At 40.4% G+C, this 12,361-nt stretch overlaps 1 protein-coding gene and 1 pseudogene across 1 annotated transcript; both read left to right on the plus strand.

Moving 5' to 3' along the window:
* Nucleotides 1–313: 313 nt before the first annotated feature.
* On the plus strand, nucleotides 314–12,101 carry LOC148734430 (glutamate receptor ionotropic, NMDA 1-like). The gene is made up of 5 exons (XM_088755046.1): nucleotides 314–804; nucleotides 4,576–5,144; nucleotides 6,195–7,194; nucleotides 7,502–7,662; nucleotides 8,995–12,101. The coding sequence occupies exons 1-5, from the start codon at nucleotides 427–429 to the stop codon at nucleotides 9,404–9,406; spliced, it is 2,520 nt and encodes an 839-aa protein (XP_088611172.1). The 5' UTR covers nucleotides 314–426; the 3' UTR covers nucleotides 9,407–12,101.
* LOC148734431 (uncharacterized) lies at nucleotides 2,657–3,632 on the plus strand (annotated as a pseudogene).
* Nucleotides 12,102–12,361: the final 260 nt, after the last annotated feature.

Genomic DNA, 12,361 nt, shown 5'->3' on the forward strand with positions numbered 1-12,361 from the left:
TAATGAAACAGGTGAAGAGTGTGTTTATTCAATAATGTCTCAGCACGAAGTATATTTCGGTCGTGTTGTTGTCAACAACTTATCAACTTAGCATCGAAATGTGACGCTTTTTGAACTATTTTACAACATTGTGTCTCTCTGTTCCTGAAATGTGAGAATTATGGAGACATTTAATCTGACGTTTGAGTTAGGATATGGTCACGTTCTTCAAAACTCAGCTGTTTACATAAGAGTGACGTAAGTAGCAGGTAGCCTTCATTTTTATTGTCCCTCCCAAAAATGAAAGGCCTCATAATTGTGGTCAGTTACTTAATAGGTTCGCTTGTTTTGTAGCTACAGCAATATCGATGATTATTCTACTTCTTGTGCTGTCTCAGAACTATAATCCTTGAAGCTGAACCTCGTTTATGCACCGAGACTAGAAAGATGAGTTTAAAAATGGGTGTTTACTACTTAGCTTCAATTTTACTAGTATATCACATCAATACTACGAAGATAACCAGTTGTTATGAGCCCGTGCGACCTGGAGCGCTGCCTCGAGTCACCGTGCTTTCAAGTCACACGCTTGACTTATCACAATGGCGTGCAAACCTGGACATAGATGTTGTCAAATTTCCTGCTGGAAACCTTAGTGTTTACGACGCTCTGAAAGTTGCCGAAAATATTTCTAGAACAACTCGAGGATTCGATGAAACTAAGGCTGTTATAGGCTCTGGTAACAAATTAATTGACAGGCTATCTGCAAGCATGCTTGGACCGTTGATGGTTCCATTCATAAGTATTTTCAGGCAGGATGATTATCAGGTACCTGATTCTGAACATTTTATGTATAAACGTTGGTGAATATATGAAAGTCATATATTTGAACTGCGGTTAAAAAACGAGATGAGAGCGATCTTCGCAACAAGGAACACTACTTAAGAAGTAGTGAAAATGACATTGACTCATCACTTCAAGGGTTTATTACGAACCATCATAATAACCAGGTGCCAGTTGGCTTGTTTGCTCAGTTGGTAGAGCCCTGCACCGGTATCGCAGAGGTCATTGGTTCGCATCCCGTGCAGGCCTGAAACTTTTTTCAGGCCTCATTTTCACTACTGCTTAGGCAGTGTTCGTTACTGCGAAGATCGCTCTCCTATTCTTCTCATTTTATGTATATTTATATATATTTCGTATATCATATACATGTAGATAAAAAGAGAATGGATGTAAACGTCATTCCGGTTAAGACAGAAGCGCCTCCATGTCTGTATCGTGTGCTAAAAAGGACACTCTTTGATTTCTTTGTCACTCGCAAATTTTCTCCCTAACCCTCGACCTACAACAATTTGAAAAGGCAGCTGAGATATGTTAACACAATAGGAGTTAATTGTTCACCATGTAATCTACACAAAGCATCCCCCATTAGTCAGGAGATGGCCTGAGTTTTATGGTAATTGGTTGCCTCTGACTGTTGTTATTTCTGAAATAGACGTTTCGGCTAATGTTTAAGCCTTCATCGGTGATATGAAAAACGAAGATCGTTATCATACGCTATTTAAAGTTAAAACGTGACGCGAAGCTTGCGCGCGTAACTATGTATTTGATGCTCGCGCGAGGTCTTTATAGGCTTCTGGAAGTACGATGTGATCGTTCCCAGCATTCGGATCCAAGTAGAGTGCCAGGCTTCGAGGAAAAGTCTCTCGTGGTAATTAGTTTCGAAACCAACGACCCTGACGTTTGTAAAATCCATGTTATGGTCGAAAAGGTGGACATGGCTTGCGACTTTGGAGTTTAAGTCAAAACCTGTAACTGCCTTTTTGGGCTCCACAATTCTGGTCTTTAATGATCTTTCTGTTTGGCCATAGTACTTAAAATTACACTGTGTGCAATTCATTTTGTACACCATGCCTGACTTCTGGTGGTCAGGTTCGTCTAGCTCCTTGGGGCGTGGAAAAAGGCTGTTGATTGTTTGTTGTGGTTTGTAGGCTACTTTCACGGTTTGTTGTTTCAATATGCGCCTTATCTTCTCTGAAACACCCTGTACATACGGCAGCACTACAAAGCCATTGAAATTGGTTTGGGCGGGTTGTTTAAATAACACTCTCGCAGTTCCGTATAAAAGGCATTGGATAATTGTTATCTTGCAGAACGGCCTTTACTCGTTGTATTTCTTCCCGTCTACCTTTATTGGTAGAAGGAATGTTGTTTTACAGTAAGGTGTTGACAACGGATCTTTTATGGCACATGGGATGACAGGCAAAGAAATCGAGATAACGGTCGGTATGTGTCGGTTTTCTATAAACATCCATCTGAATTTTTGTGTCGCGTCTACTTGTTATGGTGTCTAAAAAAGGCAAGCCTTGTAGTGTTATTTAGCCTTGTAGTGAAAATTTTAGAAAATTCCCATCGCAAAAATCTTATCTTCAGTTGAAAATAGCATTTTCGGTCCCAACTAGTCGGCTAAAACACAATACGCGTTTCTGTTACGAATATTCTTAAGAACTGCAAAGTACCCACGACAGCCAATATATCGAAAGAGCAGGAGAAAGCGCTACAAAACCTTAGAAAGGATGAGACTGTCGGAAGATCCTACCAGCCGATAAAGGAAGATCCACAGTTGTGATGGATAGTGATGAGTACAAAGAGAAAGTCGCCGTTTTATTAAACGACACAAAAACGTACCTGAAATTAACGGTTAAGCGATTGAACCCCACAACAAGTGTTGAAAAAGATCTTAGCAAAATCCTCCTTACTATCAAAAACGGGAATAACGGCATAGCACCGCAAATTGGCCCAAATTTATACAGAAAACTACACTGCGGTAATTCAACGCCAGCATCTTTTTAAGGTCTTCCGAAAATTCACAAACCTGGAAGGCCATTGCGACCCATCACTAGCAGTATCTGTAGCCCGACTTATACGGTCTCCAAATATCTAGTTTCAGTCCTGTCACCTCTGCCGAGAAAGAATACCTACACAGTCCAAAACAGTTCCGTTTTCACGCAACAAATAAAACAGCTTACCATCTCCAGCGGTGAGGTCATGGTCTCCTTCGATATGAAGTCTCTGCTCACCTCCATACCTGTGGACTTAGCCCTCACAATAACAAAGGAGAGACTACAACGAGACCAGAATCTAGCAGAACTTACCAGTGATTCTGTTTACAACATTTTGAGACTTTCAGAATTTGTCCTCAACCACAATTATTTTAAATATGATGGCGACCACTACAAACAGATTTTTGGATGCGCCATGGGTTCTCCCATTAGTCCTGTTTTAGCCGACTTGGTTATGGAAGAAATTGAGGAAACGGCGATCTCCACGTTCCCGTACCCTCCCAAATGGTGGTTTAGGTATGTTGACGATAGTCACTCTTGTATCAAAAAGGATCAAGTCGACAATTTCCACAAACATTTGGACTCAATTAACCCGAACACACAGTTTACTTTAGAATTAGAAAACACCAACGGACAAGGCTTGCCTTTAATAGACACCATAACAAGTAGACGCGACACAAAAATTCAGATGGATGTTTATAGAAAACCAACACATACCGACCGTTATCTTGATTTCTTTTCCTGTCATCCTATGTGCCATAAAAGATCCTTTGTCAACACCTTACTGGAAAACAACATTCCTTCTACCAATAAAGGTAGACGGGAAGAAATACAACGAGTAAAGGCCGTTCTGCAAGATAACAATTATCCAATGCCTTTTATACGGAACTGTGAGAGTGTTATTTAAACAACCCGCCCAAACCAATTTCAATGGCTTTGTAGTGCTGCCGTATGTACAGGGTGTTTCAGAGAAGATAAGTCGCGTATTGAAAAAACAAAAGGTGAAATTAGCCTACAAATCACAACAAACAATCAACAGCCTTTTTCCACGCCCCAAGGAGCTAGACGAACCTGACCGCCAAAAGTCAGGCATGGTGTACAAAATCAATTGCACACAGTGTAATTTTAAGTACTATGGCCAAACAGAAAGATCATTAAAGACCAGAATTGCGGAGCACAAAAAGGCAGTTGCAGGTTTTGACTTAAACTCCAAAGTCGCAAACCATGTCCACCTTTTCGACCATAACATCGATTTTACAAACGTCAGGGTCGTTGGTTTCGAAACTAATTACCACGAGAGACTTTTCTTTGAAGCCTGGCACTCTACTTGGGTCCGAATGCTGGGAACGATCACATCGTACTTCCAGAAGCCTATAAAGACCTCGCGCGAGTATCAAATACATAGTTACGCTCGCAAGCTTCACGTCACGTTTTAACTTTAAATAGCGTATGATAACGATCTTCGTTTTTCATATCACCGATGAAGGCTTAAACATTAGCCGAAACGTCTATTTCAGAAATAACAACAGTCAGAGGCAACCAATTTCCATAAAACATATCCCCCAGTGCCCCCCCCCCCCATCTTGCAATATTGGTAGTCAAGCAGTACCATGTACAAAACTCCGATGACCAGCATTAAATAGAGGACGGTTGGCAGTTTTTAGGTTTTGTACTAAATTCCTTCTTGACCACTCGAAGAAGTCATATTTGCAAAAGCAATTTTAAATATTGGGTTCTCAACACACTTTTCCTATAGGGCCAGCTTTACCTTAATCTCAGCCCATCCAGACTTACGGACCACATTAACATTGCCTTTAACATTGCTGATGAACTCGGCTGTCAACATGTTGCAGTGTTCACCTCCAGTTTTCACAGGTCAGAAAGTTTGAGAAAGATTAAAACGAGAGCAAAGAGATCTTATATTTCCTCAAGCTTTGCACAATTGCAGGTTAAGGATACACTGGTTGGGATTATCAGAATGATGTCAGAAATTTTCCAAATCGTCAAAAACTACAACTCCATTTTAGTTGTAATGGACTGCAGTGAGCACGAGGCGTCGTTGCTTCTAGAATCTATTTACACCGTCAATATTAAGCCTGTGCAATTTCATTGGCTGTTTCTGCGAGTGGAGGAACAGAGCACTGAGAATGTGGAATACCTTCCTATAAATATGTTTGGCTTACGTTCAAAATTTGATAGAAGGTACTGGGTGCAAGATGCATTGCTCCTTCTCAATGGCTCGCTTTACCCAACCAACTACCATAATAAATCTGGCAATCCTGGATCCGTCAGCCCAAAAGTTACCGACCAGTTTGAACTATTCAGGTGAGTGCAACTTAAAAGAAGCTAAACGGAAGGGCGAATGATGCCAGCATGATGCTGGCTGAACGATGAAATATTTGCTTGTGAAGCAAAAAGGTAGATTAAAAGTAAACATTTAACGTATGCAAGTTTGAGAGAAGCGGCTAAGCATTTACTCATATTCGTCCAGTATGATATTTAGCCGGAGTTGCAAACCTTATCTAAAATTCAAAAACTGTCAAGCTATTATCAGGCACAAAGTATACGTATTAGTGGTTTAATGAACGATCTTCCCAAGTATCTCGTATGTTACTCAGGAGTTTTGGGAAGGACGAACAGGAACCGAAATTAAACGATATAAGCAAACTTTGCGAAACAGGGTAGGTAATTTATAGATTCACCACAAAGACAGGTGGGATCTAAAAGAAAGACCTGAAAGGAATACGTTTCCTTGGGTGGGGTGGGGGGGGGATTCAGTTTCTTGGCATAATACACTCTTGCTATAAGCAACTAGTGTAATTGTTCTTATTGTGAATAACTTTGCATGCAAGAAAATGATGAAATGGATAAAGAATAGCTTACGTAAATTAGTATTTGATTTTCGCCTATTATTTACTTGACAACGCTCTTTTGCCTGAAATATCATGATACCCTTGTACTTGACAAATTTAAAGCTTATGAGCCACCTATGAGAAAAGAATGAAACGAAATCACGTGGTGCCCGGGGTAACCAATACTCTAACGGATAACTCGAAAAACCGACCCCTTTTCTGCTTTAGCTGAAAATGTCAATCTAAGAAGAAATTAGGTTCCGGGGAACTTTAAGTAAAGAACATTTTAAGGTTACTAGAAAGTGAATTTTGAGAACTGGGATTTCCACACAGAGAAGAAAACCGATGCAAAGGTTCGATAACTTAGTCTAACATTTGGGCCCAAAGAAAAGAAATGGGAGTGGAAAAAAAAAGAATATAATGAAACGAGCTATGATTCCATTCCTTATTTGACCTAAAGCCACTAGGTTGGTATATTCATACTGCGTTTGTCTCAAAAATCTGTTGTTCTTTGACACTCCAGAAATATGCTGGATCAGGCGTTCTTGGGAAAAACAGGATGGATCCAGTTCGACGAGGAAGGGAACCGAGTGGCTGCTAGTTATGATATCATCAACAAATTCCAAGGCAACTCATCAAGCTCAGGGGAAGTGGCATGGGTCACCGTGGGCTCTGCATCAGGCCATCGAGTCAGTTTTCAAAGGTCATTATGGATGGCCAATGTTCGTGATCAAAAGGAAGTACTTCGAGTGGTGGTCGTTGAAGAAGAACCAATGTTGATGATAAGTAAGGAAGATGTGTCTACATTTGGCGAGTGTGTTTTGAGTTACCCCTGCACAAAATACAAGCAATACGATAACAACTCCGAGCAGAATGAACCAATCAAGTGCTGTTGTATTGGCTATCTCATAGATCTCCTGAAATGGCTTGAAAAAGACTTACCTGTTTTGGTGGAGATGTATTTGGTCAGGGACGGAGTGTTTGGGAATTACAATGCTACATCCAAGCAATGGGATGGGATGATTGGCGATTTGCTTTCTAACAAAGCTGACATGGCTCTTTCAACGTTGACAATAACGAGCATAAGGGCGAAGTATGTGGACTTTTCTTATCCATTTCTTCACGGGGAAACAAAGCTTCTCACATCTGTCACTCCAGTAAGTGTGAGTTTGCATTTCGGGTTCCTCGCACCGTTTGACAAAGTCTTGTGGATTGTCGTTTTAGTTACCGTCAATGGCATATTTGCAACAGTATGGCTCTTGGAAAGACTGGGTCGGAAACGAATAATCTTTGCAAAAAAGGAAACAAGATTCAGCTTGGCAACATGCATGTCTTACATTTGGAGTAACGTGGTGAAACTTGAGTTGGAAGGCAATAAGCCTCAGAGCATTAGTGCAAGATTTACCACAGCTGTGTTTTCCTTCTCGACATTGATAATAATTACAACATATACAGCTCAATTAGCGGCAACCCTTGTACAGCTGGATGGAGAATCCCCTGTCACAGGGATTAACGATCCTAAGGTAAATGAGACTAAAGTACTGAATGCAGCTCATGGTGAATGTTTTTCCACATTTGAAATGAAATGAATTCCTGGCTTCAAGCCATGTAAGGATAAGTTAAAAAATACGATGAGATAAGACTTTGTGAGATTTTGTTAACTTGTGTTTTCCTTAGCTAACGTAGCAACCATCATGGAGCCCCGGACTTCAATATTGAGAAAAACAATTTTGGGAAGCTCAAGCGTTAGACAAGTTAGATTAGGTTGTAGATAATGATATTTTCAGTACCTTTAGAAAAGTGCTGCAACTTTTTCCACATGTTTTGCAGTTTCAGGATCCTCCACCAGGCTTCACATTTACCACTGTTCGTGGTAGTACACTATCGTTGTTTACAATTAGTGATGACCCTGCATACAAAAAAATAGGAAGAAACATGATTCCCCACGCTGTGAAGAACTACAACGAGGGCCTCGAGAAACTAAAGAAAGGGTGAGTATTAATCCTCTCAGATTTCTGATTTATGATGGACGCATTTCTTAGATGTGGTTGTGAATCCAGCTCTAGCAATAAGAATAAATGGGTCCTATAACATAACTAAAGTAAAGTGTGCGCTCTAATTGGTGAATTCAACGTCCAGCATTTGCCCATGGGTGTTCGCTGCTGACGTGAGTAAACGTAAAGACTACTTTTCCGTGCGCGCTTGTTTTTTCTGGTCACGTAAGATTTGTAAATAAAAGAAAACTCTTTTGCTACAATATGTCAATGTTATGTTAGTCCGAGATCGAAAAAACGCAAACCATCTCACCGCGATGGTTCAAAAAAATTGTTGCTGTGTCGCTTTGCCAGTTTTTGAATGTACATTTTCGCGCGTTGATTGTGCTTTTGCCTTCATGTAAATAGAACGAATTTCAATAAATATTTACACACGAAACGAAAGATGTTTGAAAGAGTCAATGTTATGAAAGAAAGGGTTAGCTAGAGTCGCACTCGGCTATCTCCTCGTGCGACTCTTACGCTTCTTGAGCCGCTTAGCAACCTCCTACGTGCATCCATAACTCGATGGTTGCACGCTGCACGCTAACCATTTCTTAAGTAAAGCGACCTGATAAAGCTAATGGTAAAAACGTTTGGATACCAAGAACCCTTATATCTTTCCTGTTGCCTTGCTACAGAATAGTGACGTTCCTTATACCAGGATTAACCTAGTATAGGATGTGCTGCGTTTTTACGAATCTGAATGGAGGACTGCAGAAAGGCAATTTAATGGTCAATTCTGTGGATTTTCCCATGTAAAGCAGTTTATCGTGGTTTCCCAAGAACTGAATCATTTATGAGTCCTACTGCCCAGTTAGAAAATTTATTCTACGGTGTATAGTTTTTCATACATCTACGAGACATTTTTCCTATGCCAGTACTGTTACTTCTGGATAACTCATATTAATCTCTTTTAGTCAATCCAAATAGTACACTGCTGTTATAATTCCTTTATGCACGGGTTTTCTTTTATCACGAGTTTTCTATCTAGCCTCCTCTCTGGGTGTGAGGGCAGTCCCGAGAAGGACTGTTGCCAGTTGTGATGAATGACGTTTTGTGAACCTTAGCGAAAGTCTCGCCTCTGATGCAGACTTCCGCTTAGGTTTATCACCGCTAGCGACAACATTCCTTCCTGGGACTTCGGTTTCACCCGCACAATCAGATCGATCACTAGATTTGTTACGATAATTTATTTTCTTATCTTTCTGAGTCAACAATGAAACACAAAATGATCTTATCTTCCAGTTTGATCACGGTTCTCACAGATTTTCTCTTTTTCCATTCAAGGGAAATTAAAGCCTTCATATACGATTCACCATTCATTGACCTTGGAGCTTCCAAGATGCCCGGATGTTCGTTCAAAGTAGTAGGGAAACCAATATTCAATGCACCATACGGCCTAGCATTTCCAAGAAACTCGAAGTGGAGGGATCCGGTATCAAATCTGCTGCTCAAATACCAAAGAAAAGACTACTTTTGGAAACTGAAAGGAAAATGGTTTAGAGGAGGCTGTTTTTTTACCAGTCGAACATCTAAAAACGCTGAAGAGATGAGGCCCGTAAATTTTGGTGGCCTTTTCTTAGTATTAGGAGGAACGATAGTTGTATGCTTTTTTATTTTACTCGGAGAGTATCTGTGGTCGCGCCATGAACAAAAAGCGGGGAAATATACCCCCTCACAAAATCGAACAAAGCAGTAGGTCTTCACCGACTCTTTCCCCCCTACCTACCGAGCAAAGAAAGTGGCAACGGTGAAGTGGAAATTTTGGCACGCGTATTCAATCTGAGACAATTCCTCCATTCTTGGTATTGTAGCGTACTAAATTTAATTGAAAAAATTTTACTCATGCTTAGGAGGCATTGTGCTGTGGAAAATGGAGGTCCAAAATTTTCACTCTGAAATCGAGATCTTAATCGCAATATAATTTCCGTCTTGACTTGACTGATGCTATGTCATGGAAATTGCTGTCATAAACACTGAATTTGTGATTCAGTGACATATATTTAACAATTACACACTCAAGATTTAAGAGCCTTACATTTAGAGGGGATCAAATGTTATGAGGTGCAATCAAATGGCATGGGGGTATGATAAAGTGGCATTGCTGAATGAGCCAATAGCATACGGTTACGGTTGAATAGCTTAAAGGTACCACATACTGGCATAATGGTATGACAAGTTATTTCGACCTCAAACGATCTTTTTTGTGGACATGTCATCGTTAACAAGACTGCCCTTGACTGTGTGAAAAAACAAGAGGGCGCCCTTCAAATCAAGCAGAGAAACAGCTGGTGGTTTCAGCTGGTCAAAATATGTTCCCAGAAATTCTTGCAGAGCCACTTCATGTGAGACATTCCCTTCAACATTCATGTGGAAATTGCAGACGAAAGTGGAGTAAAAATTAGTTTTCATCGGTTGCTACCTTCCACGAGGTATCTTTTAGACATCTCACTGGAAAAGGATAGAATTTGACAGCAAAACCTACGAGCAGAATACGTGCACATGCAACACAGCGGGGTCCAAGAACGGAGATGATATGTCTGACGAAATTTAGATTTGTAATACAGAAATAAATAAGTCAGTGATGTCTGAAATGTGTTGTTAACTCTGTAGTGCCGTCCTCTTTGCATTACAACAAAGCAAGGAAGAAGAAGAATCGTCCCAATCCTCCATCGGCTACATCAGTTTGCGTTGGTTTTGTCTAAACCAATCATATCGCAGAATTGGCTGAAGGTCATATCTTGTGTGACATGGTTCCAACAACATAATCAACGATAATTTGTACGTTTTGCTGTTCCGGCATGGTGTTCTCTTTGGCATTCTTTCCGCTTTAAATCACATCCAAGTCGAAGGAAACAGAGCTTTTTGATTATGAGTTGGTCACTTCTCGTGATGATTTCAAGACTTCTCGATTTGTCCGCTGTCTTCTTTAACGCACGATTGTTCCTGATCTGTGTCAAAGACAAAGCAAAGTACAAGTTCCTACGGAAAGGAAAAGCCTTAGTCATTTGCCAATGTGCCTGCCAAGGTACACTTCTTCTCATGGATGTTATGCAGTGGTGAGACGGATTCTCGGCTCAATCCAAAGAGCCCTGTGATTTTTTCAGGATTCTATTCGTTTCTATAATGTTCTTCCAAACTTTTAACCTAACGGCTATTATCATAGTCTCAAGCGCTCCTGAAGATCCAGCGACAGAAACCAACCAAGAATTGTTGATTAACTTGCGAGTGTCTGCAGCACTGACGCTGGGATTGTTTGGGCCTGCCATGCTCTGGTGGCATAGTTGTTTTTATGGGGGATATCGCTCTCACCTGGCCCTCGTAGTAACTTTCTTTGTGAGTGTCACCTTTATCATTTCAGAAATAGCTATGGTTCTGATAAGAGACGAAGGAGGAGGGCATCTCACCTACAACACCTCAAAAAGGGCAAGCGTTCTCAACATGTGCAACAACAATGAATGGCCTTTCCTATCTACAGCGCTAGCCTTCATGTTATTGTGTTTGGTATTGATCTTAAGTGGCACTATTTCTAAATATAGAGCCTTTTCATGTCGCCACCCTTTAGATGATGGAGCGCTGTGCCCGGAGGTTATTTTATCATTGATAACCAAGTTTACAGTCGGAATCTATCTACCTATGAAACTTTACGATTTTATTAATTTGAGCTTTGAAGGTAACCTAGAAACAACTGCATCTTTGATTGCTATTTGATAGAAAGTCTATCGACTTTGAGACCGGAACGAAATCCAATACGGGGCTGTAAACAAATAATTTATTTCCATATTGATATATCAAACTGAATATTTACTTAGTGAAAAGCACGCAAAAGCTCTGCCGAAAAAAAAGGACACAGATAGTGTTGGTGCTTTGGCTACTTAGTTACAGCGGGAATGTTATGAGGGTTCACAATACCAAGTTATTTTCTTTCATGATTGCTAAGGGAATTAAGGTATCAAATTGTTGGCTGTTAGTAAAATATTGAAGAATGAATCTCCGTTAATAGGCTTCAAGTATTCGCGACAGGAGTTTGAAATTCGGTTTTCCTGTGTTTTTTTTTCTTTCTTAATATTTATTAGAACATATTACAGGAGCTTTTGAAATCATGAGTAAGTTTGCGTATGATGCACGATCCTCGCAGTAGAGAGCGCTAGTTATGGAATATCGAAACTGATTTTCGCTATTCCATAACTAGCGCTCTCTACTGCGAGGATCGTGCATCATACGTATCTAATACCGCAGTTCAAAATATATGAACTTCATATATTCATTGTATATGAGTAAGTTTGTCACTAAATGCTAATGAGAAGAACAATTGAGAACTGTTTTTATTCAATAGACCAGTGCTACAAAGGGTAATGATTTCCTTCGAGTGGTGGTAACTGTAAATTCAGAGTCATGCTAGTAAATTCGAAAGCACTACACGGATGCTTGCACATCCATGGCCTCTTGGCCACACAGAATTTCTTGTATTGTTCTTGGCTCGTTCCTGGCTATAAAAAAGCCATTTGTTTTGAACAGCCCAGTACATTCCAACGAGAGTCTGATATTCTCGCGAGTCGTAACCGGTTTGGACACGCACGAGTGATTCAAGTGATCACAACTGCTCTGATTGTCACTTTAGTGACTAACTCATTGACATACAGCCAACGAGTTA

This window comes from Stylophora pistillata, chromosome 3 (assembly GCF_964205215.1).
Source record: "Stylophora pistillata chromosome 3, jaStyPist1.2, whole genome shotgun sequence".
In the NCBI taxonomy this organism is placed as follows: domain Eukaryota; kingdom Metazoa; phylum Cnidaria; class Anthozoa; order Scleractinia; family Pocilloporidae; genus Stylophora; species Stylophora pistillata.

Coding starts and splice junctions, on each gene's coding strand:
- LOC148734430 (XM_088755046.1), top strand. CDS start 427: ATGAGTTTAAAAATGGGTGTTTACTACTTAGCTTCAATTTTACTAGTA. Junction 7,195..7,501: donor CAGGGATTAACGATCCTAAG/GTAAATGAGACT, acceptor CATGTTTTGCAG/TTTCAGGATCCTCCACCAGG. Junction 7,663..8,994: donor CTCGAGAAACTAAAGAAAGG/GTGAGTATTAAT, acceptor TTTCCATTCAAG/GGAAATTAAAGCCTTCATAT.